The 18396-nt window shown below is 34.9% G+C and overlaps 2 protein-coding genes and 1 non-coding gene across 5 annotated transcripts in view; 2 read left to right on the forward strand and 1 right to left on the reverse strand.

Annotated features, from left to right (window-relative positions):
• The window catches only part of LOC138711798 (cytochrome P450 4C1-like), a 391497-nt gene that overhangs the window by 161755 nt on the left and 211346 nt on the right, over nucleotides 1-18396 (forward strand). The gene's annotated exons all lie outside the window — the stretch shown is intronic.
• Nucleotides 5069-18396, reverse strand: part of LOC138711799 (epoxide hydrolase 4-like) — a 123343-nt gene continuing 110015 nt past the window's right edge. For 2 of the 3 annotated variants that reach the window (XM_069843034.1, XM_069843032.1), the window contains exon 6: nucleotides 10247-12584. In XM_069843034.1, the coding sequence (XP_069699135.1) occupies nucleotides 12319-12584 (266 nt within the window). In that variant the 3' untranslated portion in view covers nucleotides 10247-12318. Of the gene's footprint in view, nucleotides 7604-10246; nucleotides 12585-18396 lie in introns of those variants that run through there. The other variant, XM_069843033.1, reaches the window with a different exon arrangement.
• TRNAS-GCU (transfer RNA serine (anticodon GCU)) lies at nucleotides 6310-6383 on the forward strand. Its single transcript has one exon. It is a non-coding gene; the product is annotated as a tRNA-Ser (tRNA).

Consider the following 18396-nt stretch of genomic DNA (forward strand, 5'->3'; position numbering starts at 1 on the left):
ACTGTTAGGAATTTATAACTCTATCGTTATAAATGTGGAGTGTCGTTTCAAATCGTATTAAATGCAGAAAAACAAATTTTACAGGAAATGTAAAAAATGTTTCACTGCTAAGATTATGGAAAAATTTTAAATATCTTAATGTCACTTTTTAGGCATTGTGAAATGACACCAAATGTAATAAACACTGACACTGATTGTTTAATCTAATGCATGATATTGCCAATTGAAGTTTGCACTTAATACGTTTTGCACAGACACTGTGTATTTAATACGTTTTGAAGCGATTTTGTCGCATAATACGATTTGCATCTATAAACCACACTGAATTGTGCCCTGTCATTTGTCAGTTTTTTTCTGTGGTTCTTACAACAGCATACTACGTAGGACGATACATCAATAGTTTTTATTCCAATTTTCTCTGAATGCACTATTGAGTAGGTTTCGCAAATCAGATTTTTTGGCATTACTGATTGATCTCAAGGTGGTGACTTTCGGAGGTACTTTGACATGATCCATGAACATACCACGTTTCATCAGACTAGCACATGATTTAGATGGATCGTCACATCGGTATGTAGGTTCCGTTTTGAAAGTGACATTCACTTTCCCATTCTTCTCGCATTTCTTTAGCATTATTCTTTTCATTTCTTTTATGCCACTGAGGTTATGAAATGCATTAGCCAAGAGCTTGAAATCCCTGACATGTCAATCTATGCCTAAATATTTTACTGTCCCCACTGTTTCATATATCGCCTTATACTCCTCAGGAGTAAGAATTTCATTCTTCTTACGCAAAACCTTTTCTACTAGCCCAAAGGCTCTGTCAGCTGGTAGAAAAGAATGGCCTTTTACCGGAAAAACTAACAGATTTTCAGAAACCTGAGGACGTGCTTTTCTTTGGAGCCAAAGAGCAAGAGCATGTACAACATGCATGCTATTTTGTCCACCACATTCATCGGAGAACAGCCTAATACATTTGGTGAACTGTCGAAATTAAATTAACTGATAAATGCAGTGACACAAGATGCCACTTCAGTAGCGCCCGCCCAGCCTGTGCTTCATTTCATGTAAAGAAATTTGGCTTCTGTGAAGCTTTATCAGTTACACAGAGAGTATAGAAAGCTAATTGTCTTGAATAATATACTTCACCTATGCTGAGTTTCGAGAGCGGTTGCAGTTGCTGTAAGTCGAAACAAAATGACTGTGTCTCATTAGGTTCTGTTCTCATAAATTTATGGAACGTATTGGCACGAAGCTTATGTGCGCCTAAATCAACTAGTCTTTTTCAGTGTATCATCGCAGTTTCTTATTGGGAACAGCTTGTGTGTGCAATAACTGCAATCATCATTGGCCGGTGTACAAAATCCTATAGCCTATTGAATTCTGTCCGAGAAATATTTGGGAAAAAAACAATCTTTTTACTCTTAAGTCGGGTATTAAAACTTTAATTGTACATTTTGAAGAACTTTGTAATATTTAAGTCGGAAGCCAAATAAAGTCTCTGACTTTTACTTCTATTGTAATGTGATTCCCTTGCTGTTTCTTATAGTAGGTTATTTTACGACGCTCTATCAACATCTGAGGTTATTTAGCGTCTGAATGAAGTAAAGATGATAATGCCGGTGAAATGAGTCCGAGGTCCAGCACTGATAATTATCCAGCATTTGCTCAAATAGGGTTGAGGGAAAACCCCGGAAAAAACCTCAACTAGGTAACTTGCCCCAAACGGGAATCAAACCCGGGCCACCTGGTTTCGCGGCCAGACGTGCTCACCGTTACTCCACAGGTGTGGACCACTTGCTCTTAATTTAGAGATAAATTACACTACTTCCCTCTTCTTAGCTACATATAGTGCTCTCTTTCGGGCACCACCTCTCCTCTGTCTGATTCCCTTACTGCTCTTACTAGATTTTGCTATTGTACATACCTTGATAATCATAATGTTACAAAACAGTGGAAAACTCAATAATAGTGGGAAGATACAGCACGCTGGCCAACGCTGTCCATTTAAGATTTTAACTAATGGAAGTTGTACATAATACGATTTGATCCAACACACAATTTTCATCATAGAAAAAAGGTGGGAAAGAATGCGAATTGCTCCAATATGAGATCAGAGTCTTAAAGAATACCGTCTCAGCTATGCGAAATCGCTTCAAACTAAATTTTGACCGAGGATGTATTTAATACGATTTGAAACGACACTCCACAAATGCAATAATGGGAAGGGTAAGAATTGACGGACATCATTTGTTATACAAATTCTGCAAATGTCCCACATACGTTTTCAACGAAATCTCATCAAATGTTACAGAAACCACGCAGTCTGCTAAAGGCAATAGATTCGATTTCAGTTTCATAATTTTCAGGATTTCGTCATTTATTCTTGGTTTGATCGAAAGGTTTTGTAACCATCTACACAGGAATCTTATAGCTGGTAAACAAAAGTGTTTCTTCAAAAATTTGTAGCCGTTTGTAGAACAATAATAAATTACCAGAGCAAAGGTCCTGTTAATTCAGTATAATGCCTGGCTTTTAGACGTTTCTGTTTCAGTTTGATTTGCGACAAAATAAATGGCGAAAATGAATTAAAATTAATAAGATTAGACTTATTTGTAACAGTTCATGTTTTTGTGCCAGAGTTGCCATATCTTCTTTCAATTTTTGTAATGTTTTACATAGTCGGCTAGCTGTTTTCTGTTGGTGGAGCAACTTTTTTCTGAGCTGTACTTGCAATCTTTTCGGTAGCCTAGCATCTGGCAGGCGATCTGGGACTGCAAAATAATTTAATTTCAGGATATCCCTATGATTAGAGGCGCCAATTTTGAATGTATAACATCTATACAGGAATTAGGATAAATAAAATGTTCTGTAAGACTTAAGTGTGTTTTTATTTAGCAACACCCTTTCTTTAACTATTGAATGATGTCCCAATGAAATTTTGTGACTAACATAATTTTGGACACCCCTTAAATGTTAATGGCTCACAACTTTGGATATCCCTAGAATATATCAGCATAAAAAAATGTTTGTTTTCCCATTACAATAGCCAGAATATATGTTCCAGATCAAAAAATTTGAACTAAATAGTAACTGTACAACTAAAATTACTTCATGTGCATAATTATAATTTTATTTTGGTTAGACTGTTGGAGCCTGTTTCAGTACTCACTCTCAGTAACAGTTCTTTCAGAGTTGGGAAAAGTATTTGATATGCAACTTGTTTTTGGGACTGCGCCAACAAGGACTTTCCTTTTCCTTAAACAGATTTTGACTTGGTACACTTCCCTTAATCAACCTGGCACCAGAAAAAAGAATAAAATAATTTCATAAAACTCTGACTATTTTTACACATGAAGTTCAAAGTGTGTTAATCAAATAATGTCATGCTTACCCCTGACTTGGTAAGTTCGGGTTTTTTAAATTTGTTTTGGAAAAATGGTCTGAACAAACTCGATAGTTTTTATTCAGATACTCGGTGCCAAACTTTTTAAACATTGCACCCAAATCTTGTCATTCACATTTATATAGCCATTGCTGATAGCTGCAAAGATAAAATTGGTAGTAATGTGATGCTTGTAATAAATTAGTGAAGACATGTGGATATTAATAAAACTTAATTTGATAAAACCTTAAAATTTTCAATACATTTTAACTTCTAACTGGCCTAATAAAGAATTTTGTTGACTCACGTTTTATGATCCCTCGGAAATCGAAAGTATGATTTGGAGCAATTTGTAATGCTGTAATTGTAGCAATTATAAACAGTACATATACACCCTGCCATTTTAACACTAGCACTAATTAATAAAACTATTAACTAGCCTAGCAACAATATACATTGCAGTTGATTACAGCTTGTTTTGTGGGTTTCACCACACCGGTCACCTAGGTAGCAGCACCAGCATCGTTTGCGCACAGAACTGCTAGCTGTCCAGTATTATTATAGTAAGGTACAGTATTTGATAGAACAGCTGAGTCAGGCACTGGCACAATCTTGAGTGGAAAAGGGGAACTACTACAGAAGTTATTTCCTTCTTCCACTCCACACAGAACAGACATGAGGTTTTACTGGGTAAGAATGCTAGTAATATTCCCTTTTTCAGTTCATCCAATGGGTCTATTATTGAGAAACAAAATGGCTATCTCAGTTCAATTTAGCAAAAAAAATGTAATTATTCCCTTTTTCCACTTTCTGGTTCAATTATTGCAGTACCTGTGATGTTGCCAATTGCTTCATAGAAACATAACGATTTCCTCTAAAATGGTGAATGTTAGAGAAAAACTTACTTAGAGTTTTCAAATCTCTCCTGATGATCTATCACCAGTTTCATTTTGGTCCAGAGGTTACCATCCACCTATATTATAGCATTTGGGCAGATGAATACTGTACACTGCACATAAAGGTTTTCAAAAATGAACAGAGTTAAAAGAAAAATTATGTTAAAGCATAATTATTCATGTTGAATCTTTGGTACACTACTTTTAACACTTGAATATAAATAATTGATTAAATGGCGGTCTTACTCGTGTTAATTGTGTAAGCATGTGCGGCTTACAGTTGTTTCGGTGCTTCTTCACACCATCCTCAGAGCCTACTAGATCTCGGCGTCATCTCGAACTTGCTGCCTGTTGTGTGGCTGCGTTCGATTGTTGAAAAGTGTTGAAATGTGGTGTCAAATAACAAACACACTATTTGACACCACATTTCAACACTTTTCAACGATCGAACGCACCCACACAACCGGCAGCAAGTTCGAGATGACACCGAGATCTGGTAGGCTCTGAGGATGGTGTGAAGAAGCACCGAAACAGCTGTAAGCCGCACATGCTTACACAATTAACACGAGCAAGATCGCCATTTAATCAATTATGCATAATTATTAATACATTTCTTGGTTCCATTATAAAAAATACAACAAAAAGGTGTCAGAACACCATTCTGGCGTGTTCCACCAGAAAAAAAGCACTTTTCTCTCTTGAACTATTGTTATAGTATAAAGTATTTAGTGTTTCTGTAATTCGGAAGTAGTGTATAAGTTGATGATATCAAATGACAAGATAAGGGATCTGTTTATGTTTTATTTTCTTGACTACAACAATATTATTTATCAACATAAACTATAAAATTAACCGAACTTTTAAAACACTAACATTATTGCATACCAGTAGTACATAATTAAGAAAAATATTTATAAATTCCTAATAAGATAACCAGGCATGTAGTATTACATTGTGTAATGGAACATGTTGTATGATAAATTAAAAAAAAACACACACAGAGAGAGAGAGAGAGAGTTCCTACACAGGCTGGTCCCAGGTGGTAATGTTCCGTCGGCTTAATGACCGTAATGCAGAGCACCTGACCTGACGAAGCTGAGCTGTAAGGAGTGGAGTGGGATCAGTCTGCGTAGGGAAGCATGCACAGACCTGTCCATATGCCAGCACACGACTGTTTGCCACTCACCAATAGATTTTGTTAGGAAGAGGTTGGAGTGAGACCAGTCTTCGTAAGAACTCTCTGTATTGTCTACTACACGAAAAGACAAATAAAATATTGCACAATTTGATTTGATTGTGTGGAGAGCCATTTACACTTGAAATTGGTTATAGTGGTTATGGAAAGGACTAAAAAATGTTGTTGCAATAAACAAATGCCATTATAAAAAAAATAAACACAGTAAATAAAATTCGAAGGAAAAAAAGCATTTACAATATTTCATATTTTATACACTACTGGTACCATACTTTAATTTAATTTGTAATTTTACATAAGCTTACAGTATTAGAACTTTTAAAAAACTTTACACTATTCTTACTTTTTATTATTTCTAAAAATAAAAATACTGTACAAATCTGGCTTTCAGGTAGTAGCTCCCTGTAAAGCAGGTTTGAATAATTTCAAGGAAAAATTGTTCTGGGGCCGGGTATCGATCCCGGGACCCTTCGCTTAGCGCGCGAACGCTCTGCCGACTGAGCTACCCCAGGAACTATACACGACACCGTTACAATTTTTCCTTTTATATCCACACAACTCACATGAGCTGACAAGATGCCAGAACTCAACTGTGAGTACACACAATTACTGTGTGACTTTAAATTGTGGCTTTCTCTTAACGTACCTCCAATAACGAATGTATTATACAAATCTGGCTGAAATACATTCGTTACTGGAGGTACGTTAACAGAAAGCCACAATTTAAAGTCACATAGTAATTGTGTGTTCTCAAAGTTGAGTTCTGGCGTCTTGTCAGCTCATGTGAGTTGTGTGGATATGAAAGGAAAAATTGTAATGGTGTCGTGTATAGTTCCTGGGGTAGCTCAGTCGGTAGAGCGTTCGCACGCTAAGCGAAGGGTCCCGGGATCGATACCCGGCCCCGGAACAATTTTTCCTTGAAATTATTCAATAAAAATACTGTACTGAATTGTAGAAAATAGTGTACAGTAATTAAAAGACATATGGTACCGTCATTTCCCATAACTATGGTCCACGATACAACTATTTAAAGAACATTGTAGATGTAACATAGACCGTTCGTAGATAGCTGCAGTGACTTGACTTCAAACTACAGTACAGCAAAAATATATATGAACGAGGTACTACGTTATGGAGTACAAAATTTGAATGGACTATAGTTGTGTTCCAGGACCATAGTTATGGGAAATAACGGTACTCACAATTAAGAACATGGGCTGAAGAAATCTTATAAACTTTTCTGCTTCTATATGTATCAAATATAATTTGACATATTAACTCAACAATAGTAGAATTAATACAAATTACCACTTCATATGTAAATATTTGACTTTTATATAATAGAATATCGGTCTCCTGCATTAAAGTTCACTGACACGACAATTGAGGCCCCCGGCATTTGCCTGAACTATGTTACCATCGTTTGTACTGAACATGTTCAATTATTTATTGGCTTATCCTTCTTAACTACCAAACCCCCCGCTGACCCACCACAATATGCCAGTGGACTCTCTCAAACTGAAGTCGCAGGATACGTTCCCCCCCCCCCCCCAGTACATTGTGTGTTTCGTGTCGAAACTTTCGTCTTTTCATTGTCGTTTGTCTAGTAAATTCTGTTCATTAGTGTTACCGGTTATAGTTTAACTGCACAATGGACAAGTACAGGAATAAGTCAGGAGATGAGAAGCACAAGGAGAGAGAGAAAAAATTGGAAGACATTAATATGGGTGCTAGACTGCGTGAAAAATATTATGAAGATATTAATAAAGAGATCAGTGATGAGCCCAAATATTTAAAATCAATTCATGCCTCTAATTTAGGGCCAACCCCACTGAAACCTATGAATCTCCTAAATAGTCTGAGAGAATTAAAACTGGACAGTTTATTTCCAAATATTTGTATAGCCATTAGAATAATCTATACAATTCCTGTGATAGTTGCTGATGCTGAAAGATCCTTCAGCAAAATGAAGGAAATAAAAATGTATTCAGATAATGTGTCAAGAACGACCGAGTAACCTTGGCTCCTTAGTCTGGAGAGCGATCTTGCTAGGTCTTTAAATTTTGATGACATAATTTGATGATTTTGCATCAATGAAGTCAAGGAGAGTTGTTTGTTGATGTTGGACTGCAAATTAGAAAATGCAGGAGTTTAAGAATAATGTTTTATGAATATAATATATTGTGCTAATGTGAAGTTTTGCTAAAAGTTTCAACGTAATAAAAGTGTATATTTTTAAGTTCGTATCTGTGTATGGGTTATCTTTTATTTATTTTGCAAATAATTATTATGGTTAGAATAACTGGTAACTTGTGATTATTACTTTTCTCAATGGGGGTCCGAGTACAGTATTGCATAGGGGCCCATAAATTCTGTTGGCGGCCCTGGTCATCACTCACGTTTTTGTTTCATAAAAATTAAAATAAATAACCCTTTATTATATTTCCAATTTTGCATTACAATGAAGGTAATGAAAATTAAACCCCCGTGTTTTATATACCTACCCTCTGTAATCCTTGAATATTATATTATAAATGATCTTAATGCAAAACCCCAACATACAACTTTGTGCTATTAAAAAAAATACATGTTTAAAATTACAAGGTTCAATGTTTAAATTTAATACAAAATAATTTCCTTAAAAATTTGAATTTTAAGAATGTAATGCAACAAAACTTCGGTATTTTCAATGATCTTTAAGATGTAATACAAATAACAAAGGAATAATATTCTCACACCAAGTAGCGAAGGTCTAAAATTTCAACTTCTTGTATCATAAAACTAACATAATACTACATACACCCTTGTAACATTTAGCCAGCTATATGTCACTGATTTAAATCAAATTATTTTTTTAAGTTAGTATGTTTATTATTAATATTTGAAGTATTAATTTACAGATACATCCTATATGTTAACAATGACATACCCAATAGGTAAATAATTAAAATCAGTTTGCTTTCTTATGGTTGTCTAATGCTTGTAGTCCATTATTGTTTAAATTCAAACTGCTGTTTTTTTATATTCAGTTTTATGTCATTTTTGAGTTAACATCTAGCAATAACTTGCTATGCTAAGAGAAGAGTCACTTTATTGAGTGTATTAAGCTATTCTACTTGTAAAAGTGTAACAAGAACATTTGCTGTTAACTTAAAATTGTTTAGTTTTTCCCACATCAAGTGGAAAAGGCATGAAAGCTAAAGGCAAATCATATGGTTTAGAAATGCAGGGATTAGTTGCTACAATGAAGTTACAAAACCTATTCAAAAATGTAATAGCATAAAAAATAAATAAAGAAAGAAATTAGGTTAAGCCTACTCCAGTATCTGACAATGAAGATCAAAATTTAGAGACAGGTCCAGTAGTTGAACCTTCAGTATCAAAGTAAAAGAGATCATTAGTTACGGATCATCTATCCACTGAAAGACCATCTTAGCAGTCAGCTTAGTCTTTTCGTCATCCGAATAAATAATAAAAAACAGAAAGAGTGCTTAGATAAACAAGTTGCAAAATTCTGTTATGCTACAAACAGTTCTTTCTATTGCATTCAGCTATAAATATGTCGTACTATAATCATATTCCAATTCAAATTATTGTTAAAACACAGCACTTAGATTGATTCTTCATTATTCATCCTAGGTACTTCATAAACACTGAAGCATACATCAATCTGAGAATAATTTCAAATGATTTATATAAGCCAAAATTTAATTTAAAAAATTCTATTTAAAACAAATAAATCTGATTATTCTAACATATGGAGCTAAAGTTTGGCAAATTTCAACTAGGGAAACAAAAAGGATTTTAAGTACAAAAATGGATGTCCTAAGAAGATCAGCTGGGAAATCTAAAATGGAAAAAATAAGAATAGACGAATAAAAGAAATTATGGAAGTGCAAGACGAGCCAGACATTATACTGGGTGTTCAGTTCAAAGTGTGTCATGGCTCGCTGTATGCCGTCACGTGGCTAGTCGATAAGCCTAGAGAATTCAATCTTCCTACACTTCTGCAGAGGTGCATTACTTATCTGCCAGAGAAGTTGCCTAGCAAGTACGGCAGGAATGTGAACTGTTTCGAAACATGTACTGAGGTGAGTTTTTTTCTTACTGTCGGGATATGAGGAGAGGGTTAAGACGATTACTTACATATTTGTTGGCATTAACTTCGACGGTCAACATGGACATGGAGTATTTGATTTGTATTGTGGAATATTGCCGTACGCAACCGATGATAACAAATACTCTGCGTACGACTTGCCCGCGCAAAACACAGTTCGAAAGAGGTTATGGTAGCACACAGACTGTACAGACCGCCATCTGTTGCTACGACATTCAAGTTATACCGTACTCGTTCTCAAGTTCAGCTGGAATGCATTGATTAATAGGCAACTTCTCTGACACAAAAGCTGAAACTCGCTTCAAATTGCTGACTCATCAACAGTGACGTCATGACACATTTTGAAATGAACACCTAGTAGATATAATAGAAAGGAAAAGGTTACAGTGGTATGGCCGTATCAGAAGAATGCCAGAACAACGATTACCAAAAATAATTATGGAATGGATCCCACCAGAAAGAAGGAAAAAGGGACGACCTAAGAAGACTTGGATGGAGGGTGTACTAGCAGCTATGAATGTTCAATGATTAGAACCAGGCTAATGGATGAACAGAGAGGAGTGGCGTTTGGTTTCTGGAAGACTGGAAGACAGCGACAGCTGTTATGACACCGAAATGATAAATAAAAAAAAATTATGATTTCCCCCCCCCCCCACCCTGGTACATTCTAAGTTACGCAACAGGTTTGGTACAGACAAAGCATCAAAACTTGTGTTCCTATACAAACATTTGAATAAGCAAACGCCATTAAACGCAATCCAAGATTAAGAAACTACTGTATTTGAAAATAATTTGCCGAGTTTTCATCTATTTGTGGTTGTGGTGTGTTGTTGTCTTTAACACGTGTAAGGTCCGGGGTTTGATCCCACGTGGTGACAGGATTTTTTCTCGTTGCCAAACTTTCAGAATGGCCCCGAGGTTCACTCAGCCTCCTATAAAATTGAGTACCGGGTCTTTCCCGGTGGTAAAAGGCGGTCAGAGCATGGTGCCGACCACACCACCTCATTCTAGTGCCGAGGTCATGGAAAGCACGGGGCTCTATCTCCATGCCTCCCAAGTGCCTTCATGGCATGTTACGGGGATACCTTTACCTTTTTATCTAGTATTTTTGTTTCATGTAGGAGTATGTTAGTGAGTGTAGACTGATGATGTCAAATAATGTTATTGTGGAATTGTGGTGAATTGATGGAGTTGACTAGGTCCGTGTGAATTGTATCTTGTTTCTGATGATGTTTTCCTTGTATTTAGCTAGCTTGTATGCTGGTGCAGACATGTAATTAACTAGGGATCTGCTTGGTTTATTCATTCATCCATTCATAGTGTCCTGCTCAAGGGCAGGTCTTTCACTGCAAACCTAGCATTCTCCAGTCTATCCTATTTTTCTGCCTTCCTCTTAGTATCCACATATGATCCATATATCTTAATGTCGTCTATTATTTGATATCTTCTTCTGCCCCAAACACTTCTCCCATTCACCATTCCTTCCAGTGCATCCTTCAGTAGGCAGTTTCTTCTCAGCCAGTCACCCAGCCAATTTCTTTTTCTCTTTCTGATCAGTTTCAGTATTATTCTTCTTTCACCCACTCTTTCCGACACAGCTTAGTTTCTTATTCTGTCTGTCCATTTCACATGCTCCATTCTTCTTCATATCCACATTTCAAGTGCTTCTAGTCACTTCTCTTCACTTCGTCGTAATGTTCATATTTCTGCCCCATACATTGCTACACTTCACACAAAGCACTTCACTAGTCTCTTGCAGAGGTCTGCAGAAGATTCTCCTTTTTCTACTAAAAGCTTCCTTTTCATTGCTATCCTCCTTTTGACTTCCTGGCAGCAGCTCATGTTACTGCTTATAGTACATTACAAGTATTTGAAGCCATCCACTTGCTTTACTACCTCATTAAAAATGTGCAAGTTTACCTATTTTAGGTTGCGCATTCAGTTGTGGAGCTTCTGGTTTCATTTGTTTCAAATATGTTTTTTTTTTTTAACTTAAAACTAGAAAATCTAACTCCTGTTTGATCATTGGTGTTATTTGTTATTAACAATACCTTGTTTACTTCAATAAAAATTCTGATTTAAATAAAAAAATCCAATTTAAATAAAAAAAATCACTGATTTTGATTTTAATTAAAAAAACATGATTTTTTTTTTCCCACCCTGGTTGTTGGCACGACACAAGAGTTTGGCCTACCCCACACTCCACCCTCTGTTTGTAGAATTTCAGTTCTTGAACCATACATTTTTTTTGTCACAGTATGTAACTGAAAACGATATTGGTCACTAATGACACTATTGACTACCTGCGAATTCCTCTCAACATTAATCTCTGTTTAATACACGTAGAACATGAGTTTTTAAAGAATTTATACTGCTGCTGAACGAGTTGCTTATTATGAAAATAATAAATCACATTTTTATACAGATACAAAGAGGACTTCTTCATTACTCTTGCTGTAGTCAAGGTGTAGCACTAACCAAGGTCACTGTAACTAAATTCAACTGTAGTATCATCCTGTGTTAATATGGAATAGTAATATTGACTGTCTAGGTAACAACCAATAATATTATCCCTCCAATATTATTATTTTCTTAATAATACAATTTTAATCTTTTTTCCAAGATACAACTTGTGAAATAAAGCAATAATTTTTTTAATGAAATATATTGTACAATTCCCTTGATATATTTAGAATGCACTTACTTTCTACATATTGTGAGCTTTTTATCTCTTATCAAGAAATTCTCTAATGTATTTATTCACAGTGTCAGGATCGTCTTGTTGTACAAAATGGTTTGCTCCTATCACAGTTCTCACTTCTATCTTCTTCACGTACTTCTTCGCTACGTCCATGTGCTCCAATATCAGAAAATCGTCAAGTTCTCCAAACATCATGAGACCTGGTGCATTAATATCTAGTTCCTTCTTAGGTCTGTTTCTGGTTGATCGTATATTAGCTCTGTAGTAATTAAGAGGAGAGGTAAATCCTCCTGCAACAGATAAACACAAGATCTAATGTTAATATAGTAAAGAAGTTATAAATTTAATCAGTGACAAGACCTTGTGTTACAACTAGGGTTGCCAACCCTCCCGTATTTCCCAGGATCTTCCGTTTTTGCCCCTAATTTTCAACAGTCTCCCGGCTCCCGTATTTTCCTTCTCTTCGAGTATTTTTCTCTCTTATTTTTGCATAATGAAAAAATCATTATTCTAAACATTTGATATTGTTATGAATAATGATTATTTATATAATGCGTTTTGTTGTTCAATAGATGTATTGAAATATACAGTATTTATAGAAAGTAGTGGGTTTTAGTGTTCACCTGTTTAAAATAAAACCATGTTAATATTATAAATTTGGAAAAACTGGCTAGTTTTGTTCTTAGCATACCAAGTAGTAATGCTCATACAGAGGGTGTTTCACCTCATGAACAATTGGACAATGTTCGAAACAAGAGCATGAAACATCTAATCAAATTAGAGAGAAACTGCAGTTAACTTTAACTATTACGTGAGACAAAATCTGTCTCAGAATAATCTTAATTTAAGCTTAGCTACCGAAGTGCAGAATAAAGTTGGTTTTTAGTAACTGAACCGAATAATTTGTCCATTTTATGTGTGAAATTTTTTCGATTCCTTACTCTCCCGTATTTTCTTCAAAAAAATAAGTTGGCAACCCTAGTTACAACATGTCATAAATTCCGAATGAATAGATAAGTAACATATTCGATTATCATAGGTGTAAAAAGTTATAATCAGTGTTCTTTTCTGCTGATATTCGCCTGCAAATATACTGATAGAACATTTAAGTGTCTAGAAATTTCCAAAATTTAGATAAAAAATTCAAAGTAAGATTTTTTATATAGGTAATTGTCAGAAAACATGCCAACTTCAGTCCCTGCTCGTTATATTTTGGCAGCATATGAGGATTTTTTTTTATATTGAAGATTACTTATGGATGTTCCATTCACCAGTACCGTAGCCTACTCATTTACAAAAACTGTATCATGCCCTACAGTTACATGGGGCAGGAATTCAACTTGTACTTGTGTTTGAAATATCATGTAGGTTCAAAAATCTGATTCTTCCATTTCATTTCAGGGATAATTTATGCTTGTCATATGGAGTGTGCATCATTTTCTTGGCATATATGATTTAGTTCTTCAGCAGACTTGCAGGTAGCAGATGAGGTATGGTACGTTAATTACATCATTAGGAAAAGCAGCATTAAAAGTTGTGAAAGCATCGTCAAGAACACATAGTTTGTGATTGTTGAATCTGTTATTTTCTTCATCAATTGAAAAAAATCTCCTGCGTATATTTTTAAATTATTATTATAGTGGCTGTAATTCTGCAATGTATATAAATACTGCTTTAAATAGGCCTATATGTTTAAGAGATAATATTTTATATTAGGTTGTGTACACATCTCTTTTTATTCTTTTTTTTTTTTTTGTTATTTTTGACTGCTCGTCATTCACCCATATGAAGACCAATTATATAGACCAATTTACTGACAGAGTCATTGCCCAGAGCGCATCATAGGAAACTGGTCTACGTTACACCCATGATGACATCGATGATGATGGAGATTTGTTGGGATGTCACTGAGGAACCAGAGCTTCTGGAGACTCCTGTGTTACCTAGACCACGGACTTGCCCAACACAAGTTATAAATTGAGGATAAGCCGAGGATCGAACCCAAGTCCACAGGATTATAAGTCCAGCGGTCTAACTACTAGACCACCATGGAAGCTGTGTAAAATCTTAACTCCAAGACTTAGGCAGGAAGAATTTCTACCTACTTAACTGCTGACTCATCATTTTCTTAGCTGTCATCCTGGCATTCACATGCTAGGACAATGACTGATATGTCACAGTATGTTTAAACATAACTGATATCGATGACAGCTCATTTTGAGCCAGTAGTGGATACAGTGAGCTACCTACAGAGTATTTGTAGTAATCTTACTGCCTGGTGTATAGGTTAAGATGCTGATCTCTCACCTGAGGTTGTATCATATAAAAGTTAGATTCAATTACGGTATATTAACAATAAAACATATTACTTTATTTGTCATGTATTATAAAGGATAAGATCAATTGTCCTGGCCTATCCAGCATTGTCCTCTAATCCTAATTTCAACTAAAATTTTTTTATCTTTTACTTCCATCCATATTTGATAGCCAAGTTCATTGCTCAGCACATTACGTTCAATTGGATGAAATGTTAATCTATTAATAATTTTCTTTTTCAGATTATCTGGAACACTTAATTTTTTATTTTTCTACTTCTCAATTTGTCAAGTTCTGAGAGAATTATTCATACCGAGTGTCCAGGACAAAAACTACAAGTAAGAAAGTTAAATAACTCACCAAATAACTATTGTTGTTTAGTCAGAAGAGAGGTCTGAAACTCACAAGTGATATCAACAAAGCACCACTTATGAGGCAACTAGGCCAGAAGATGATGGGATAGGGTGGCCAGTTCTTTTCTCCCTCCATTGCATACATCGCCGATTAACTACATATTATACACTAATCAGACTTCAGATACATATAAATAATATTGTTCTTCCTCTGACACATATCGTCAAGTGAGATATATTACTTGATAATAGATGTATCTACATATCAGCCAGAACCTCAATCAGAAGCAACCGAATAATTTATGGGTGATAATGCTGTTTGCAACAAATGACAGAGTAACTTCCAGAGTTTGGGATGGCTATCAATAAAATTCTATGTATGAATGAATTTAAATACTATTATAGTCACAATCATGCCATGGTATGAAAGAAAAATTTCACAACCTCGAGCGGGAATCGAACCTGCGACTTCCTGTTTTCCGGTCAGGCGCTCTACCACTGAGCTATCGAGTTCGTCTCACGCCAAAAGCTTGGAATTATCCTTTCATACTGGCGACTCTGTTATAGAGTACTGTCCATAGCGTCTGATCTAGTCAGCACTGCTTATGGCTTGAAAGAAACTTTACAAATGTAATCTTCATCTTACGATGTTTGGTGACGTATACACGTCCGTTGATGTGACATATTAATGAATTTAAATACGTCACAAAACATCGTAAGATTAAGATTACATTTGTAAAGTTTCTTTCAAGCCATAAGCAGTGCTGACTAGATCAGACGCTATGGACAGTACTCTATAACAGAGTTGCCAGTATGAAAGGATAATTCCAAGCCTTTGGCGTGAGACGAACTCGAAAGCTCAGTGGTAGAGCGCCTGACCGGAAAACAGGAAGTCACAGGTTCGATTCCCGCTCGAGGTTGTGAAATTTTTCTTTCATACCATGGCATGATTGTGACTATAATAGTATTTAAATTCATTATATGTCACATCAACGGACGTGTATACGTCACCAAACATCGTAAGATGAAGATTAAAATTCTATGTGTGCAAAAATCCATGTCATTAACAATCTTCAACAAACTGTTAATTGCGAACTGATGTCGTGAAGGCATGTCGTTGGATTTCAATTTTTGTACCAACTGAATCTTGATGCATGAAGACGTAACCTCTTATGCACTACATAGTAGACAGTTGACTTTGGAATTCATACCTAGTCCCCTGCTGGCACAGCGAACAGACTTATTTGAGCTGCGCTGGAAAGCCTCCTGAATTGTAAATTTAAGTGACATGGATGAGAACCGATAAGCTAGTACATTGAATTGGGGATGAGCATGATCCGTAAAAAATAATGAAATTATTTGTTAAATTTTATTAGTGTTAACGTTTTTGGCTCGAAGGAGCCATCTTCAGAAAATTATGCCTGAGAATACATATAAATAAGAGTTGGTACATATGTGTTATGTGATACAATATGAACAATAAGCAAGTTATGAGCCTCTGTTATAAACAATTATGAACTCAGAAGTGATTAAAAAGTAGTTAAAATGGAATAAAAGCTTGTATAAGCTGTGATTAATAAAATATTAAAATGTAAAATATTGTTCTGGTATAATTTGTTGAACCATCTGTAACAAAGGCCGCAGTATGATGTCTTGAATGAGACAATTCAACTGTAATACGGAATAAAATGTGTATCAAAATAATACATACATAATAGGAATTACTAACTAATAACAATAACAATGAAAAGAACGTATATAAAGCTTAACACTGTTGAATCCTATAACAAGCTTAATATAATAACATTGATATAAGATCTGATTGAAAGCTTCACGTAGCGAATTATGGACGCAAGCGCACGGAACAGTTGCTATAAATCTGAGTAATGTTTATGAAATGATTTATGCAGGGTTAATAAGTTGTAAATAATTATTAATATGTCTAAACGGCAATATCTTGGGTTATAATAAATGGAGGAAGTAATGAATGAATAAACTTATCATCGTGTGTGTAGTATTGGTGGTTCCGAAGTCTATGATGGTATAGAGGCAACTGCTGGGTACGCTACATTTACAGGATTACTAAGCTTAGGTAACAGCTGACGGTGGAAGAATGGGAGGTTGGTTATAGGCTGACAAGCAGACACGAGGATTGTGTGTATTCAGATTGAAAAGTGGGTTACGCAGATTGGGAACTTGTTCATTATGTGTTATTATTTAAAGGGAGAATGATGTGCAAAGCCTCATTTATATTGGTTAATTCATGACCCTTCGAATTGTTTGGTTCTCATCAGCATGACGAAGAAGTGTGATGACAAAAATCTGTCGATCACTATCCTAGGACAGGGTGGAGAAGGAAAGATCTCTAACGAGAAATTCCAAATTGTAGAATTTGATACATCTCTGCAAATGCAGCTTTGTCTTTTGACTTACGTCTTTTGACTTTGCTTTGCAAATGTTTTCAATTTGTAGTTTAATTTTCTATATATTGAGATTGTTTAAAAATTATTTTATTTTGTGTTATTTATATAACTATTCAAATTGCTGTTTATATTATCATGTGTATCATGACCTTTGTTTCCAACTTTTTAAAATGTTTATTTCTCTCCATTATGGTTATTCTAAAAGTGATTTTGTTAGAAATAATTATCAGTAGAGCCTTTTTCCGAGATGTTCATTGTAGTATAAGTGATGTTCCAATATTTGAATTTAAAAAAATCTAAAATTTAAATTTTTAGATTTATATTTCTATTTATTTATTTCTTTTTTTAGAATTTTTAAGGATTTCACCTTATTATAAACAAATGTCTTGGAGATGTTCATGGTTGTACAGCTCGTATTTGAATATTTAAATATCAACAAATATCTTAAATTTTCTCAAATTTATTTTATAGTACTGTGGCTTTCAGTGCTTGAAATTTGTTTTCTATCTTGTCAAAACTATATAGCAATGAGGAGTTTGCCTTGAAATGGAAGGGATACAAGTTTAACTTTACAGATATGTTTTCTCGTAATATCACCAATAACATGTTTTGAAGTTCATTAATTTTCATATAGACTTTTAACAAAATCAAACAGGACTTTTGAATCAGACTGTATTTGTAAAAAGAGGAAAATTATTTGAAATTTTTACACTTTCTGAAATCCATATATTCCAAAAGCTTAACAAAGTTTGGTAGGCCTATACGATTTTGATTGGGGTAAAAAATCTGAAAGTTAGAATTTATAAAACAGTTATATTACCGGTTGTTCTTTATGGTTGTGAAACTTGGACTCTCACTTTGAGAGAGGAACATAGGTTAAGGGTGTTTGAGAATAAGGTGCTTAGGAAAATATTTGGGGCTAAGAGGGATGAAGTTACAGGAGAATGGAGAAAGTTACACAACACAGAACTGCACGCATTGTATTCTTCACCTGATGTAATTAGGAACAT

The sequence above is a fragment of the Periplaneta americana genome, chromosome 13, assembly GCF_040183065.1.
Source record: "Periplaneta americana isolate PAMFEO1 chromosome 13, P.americana_PAMFEO1_priV1, whole genome shotgun sequence".
Lineage (NCBI taxonomy): Eukaryota > Metazoa > Arthropoda > Insecta > Blattodea > Blattidae > Periplaneta > Periplaneta americana.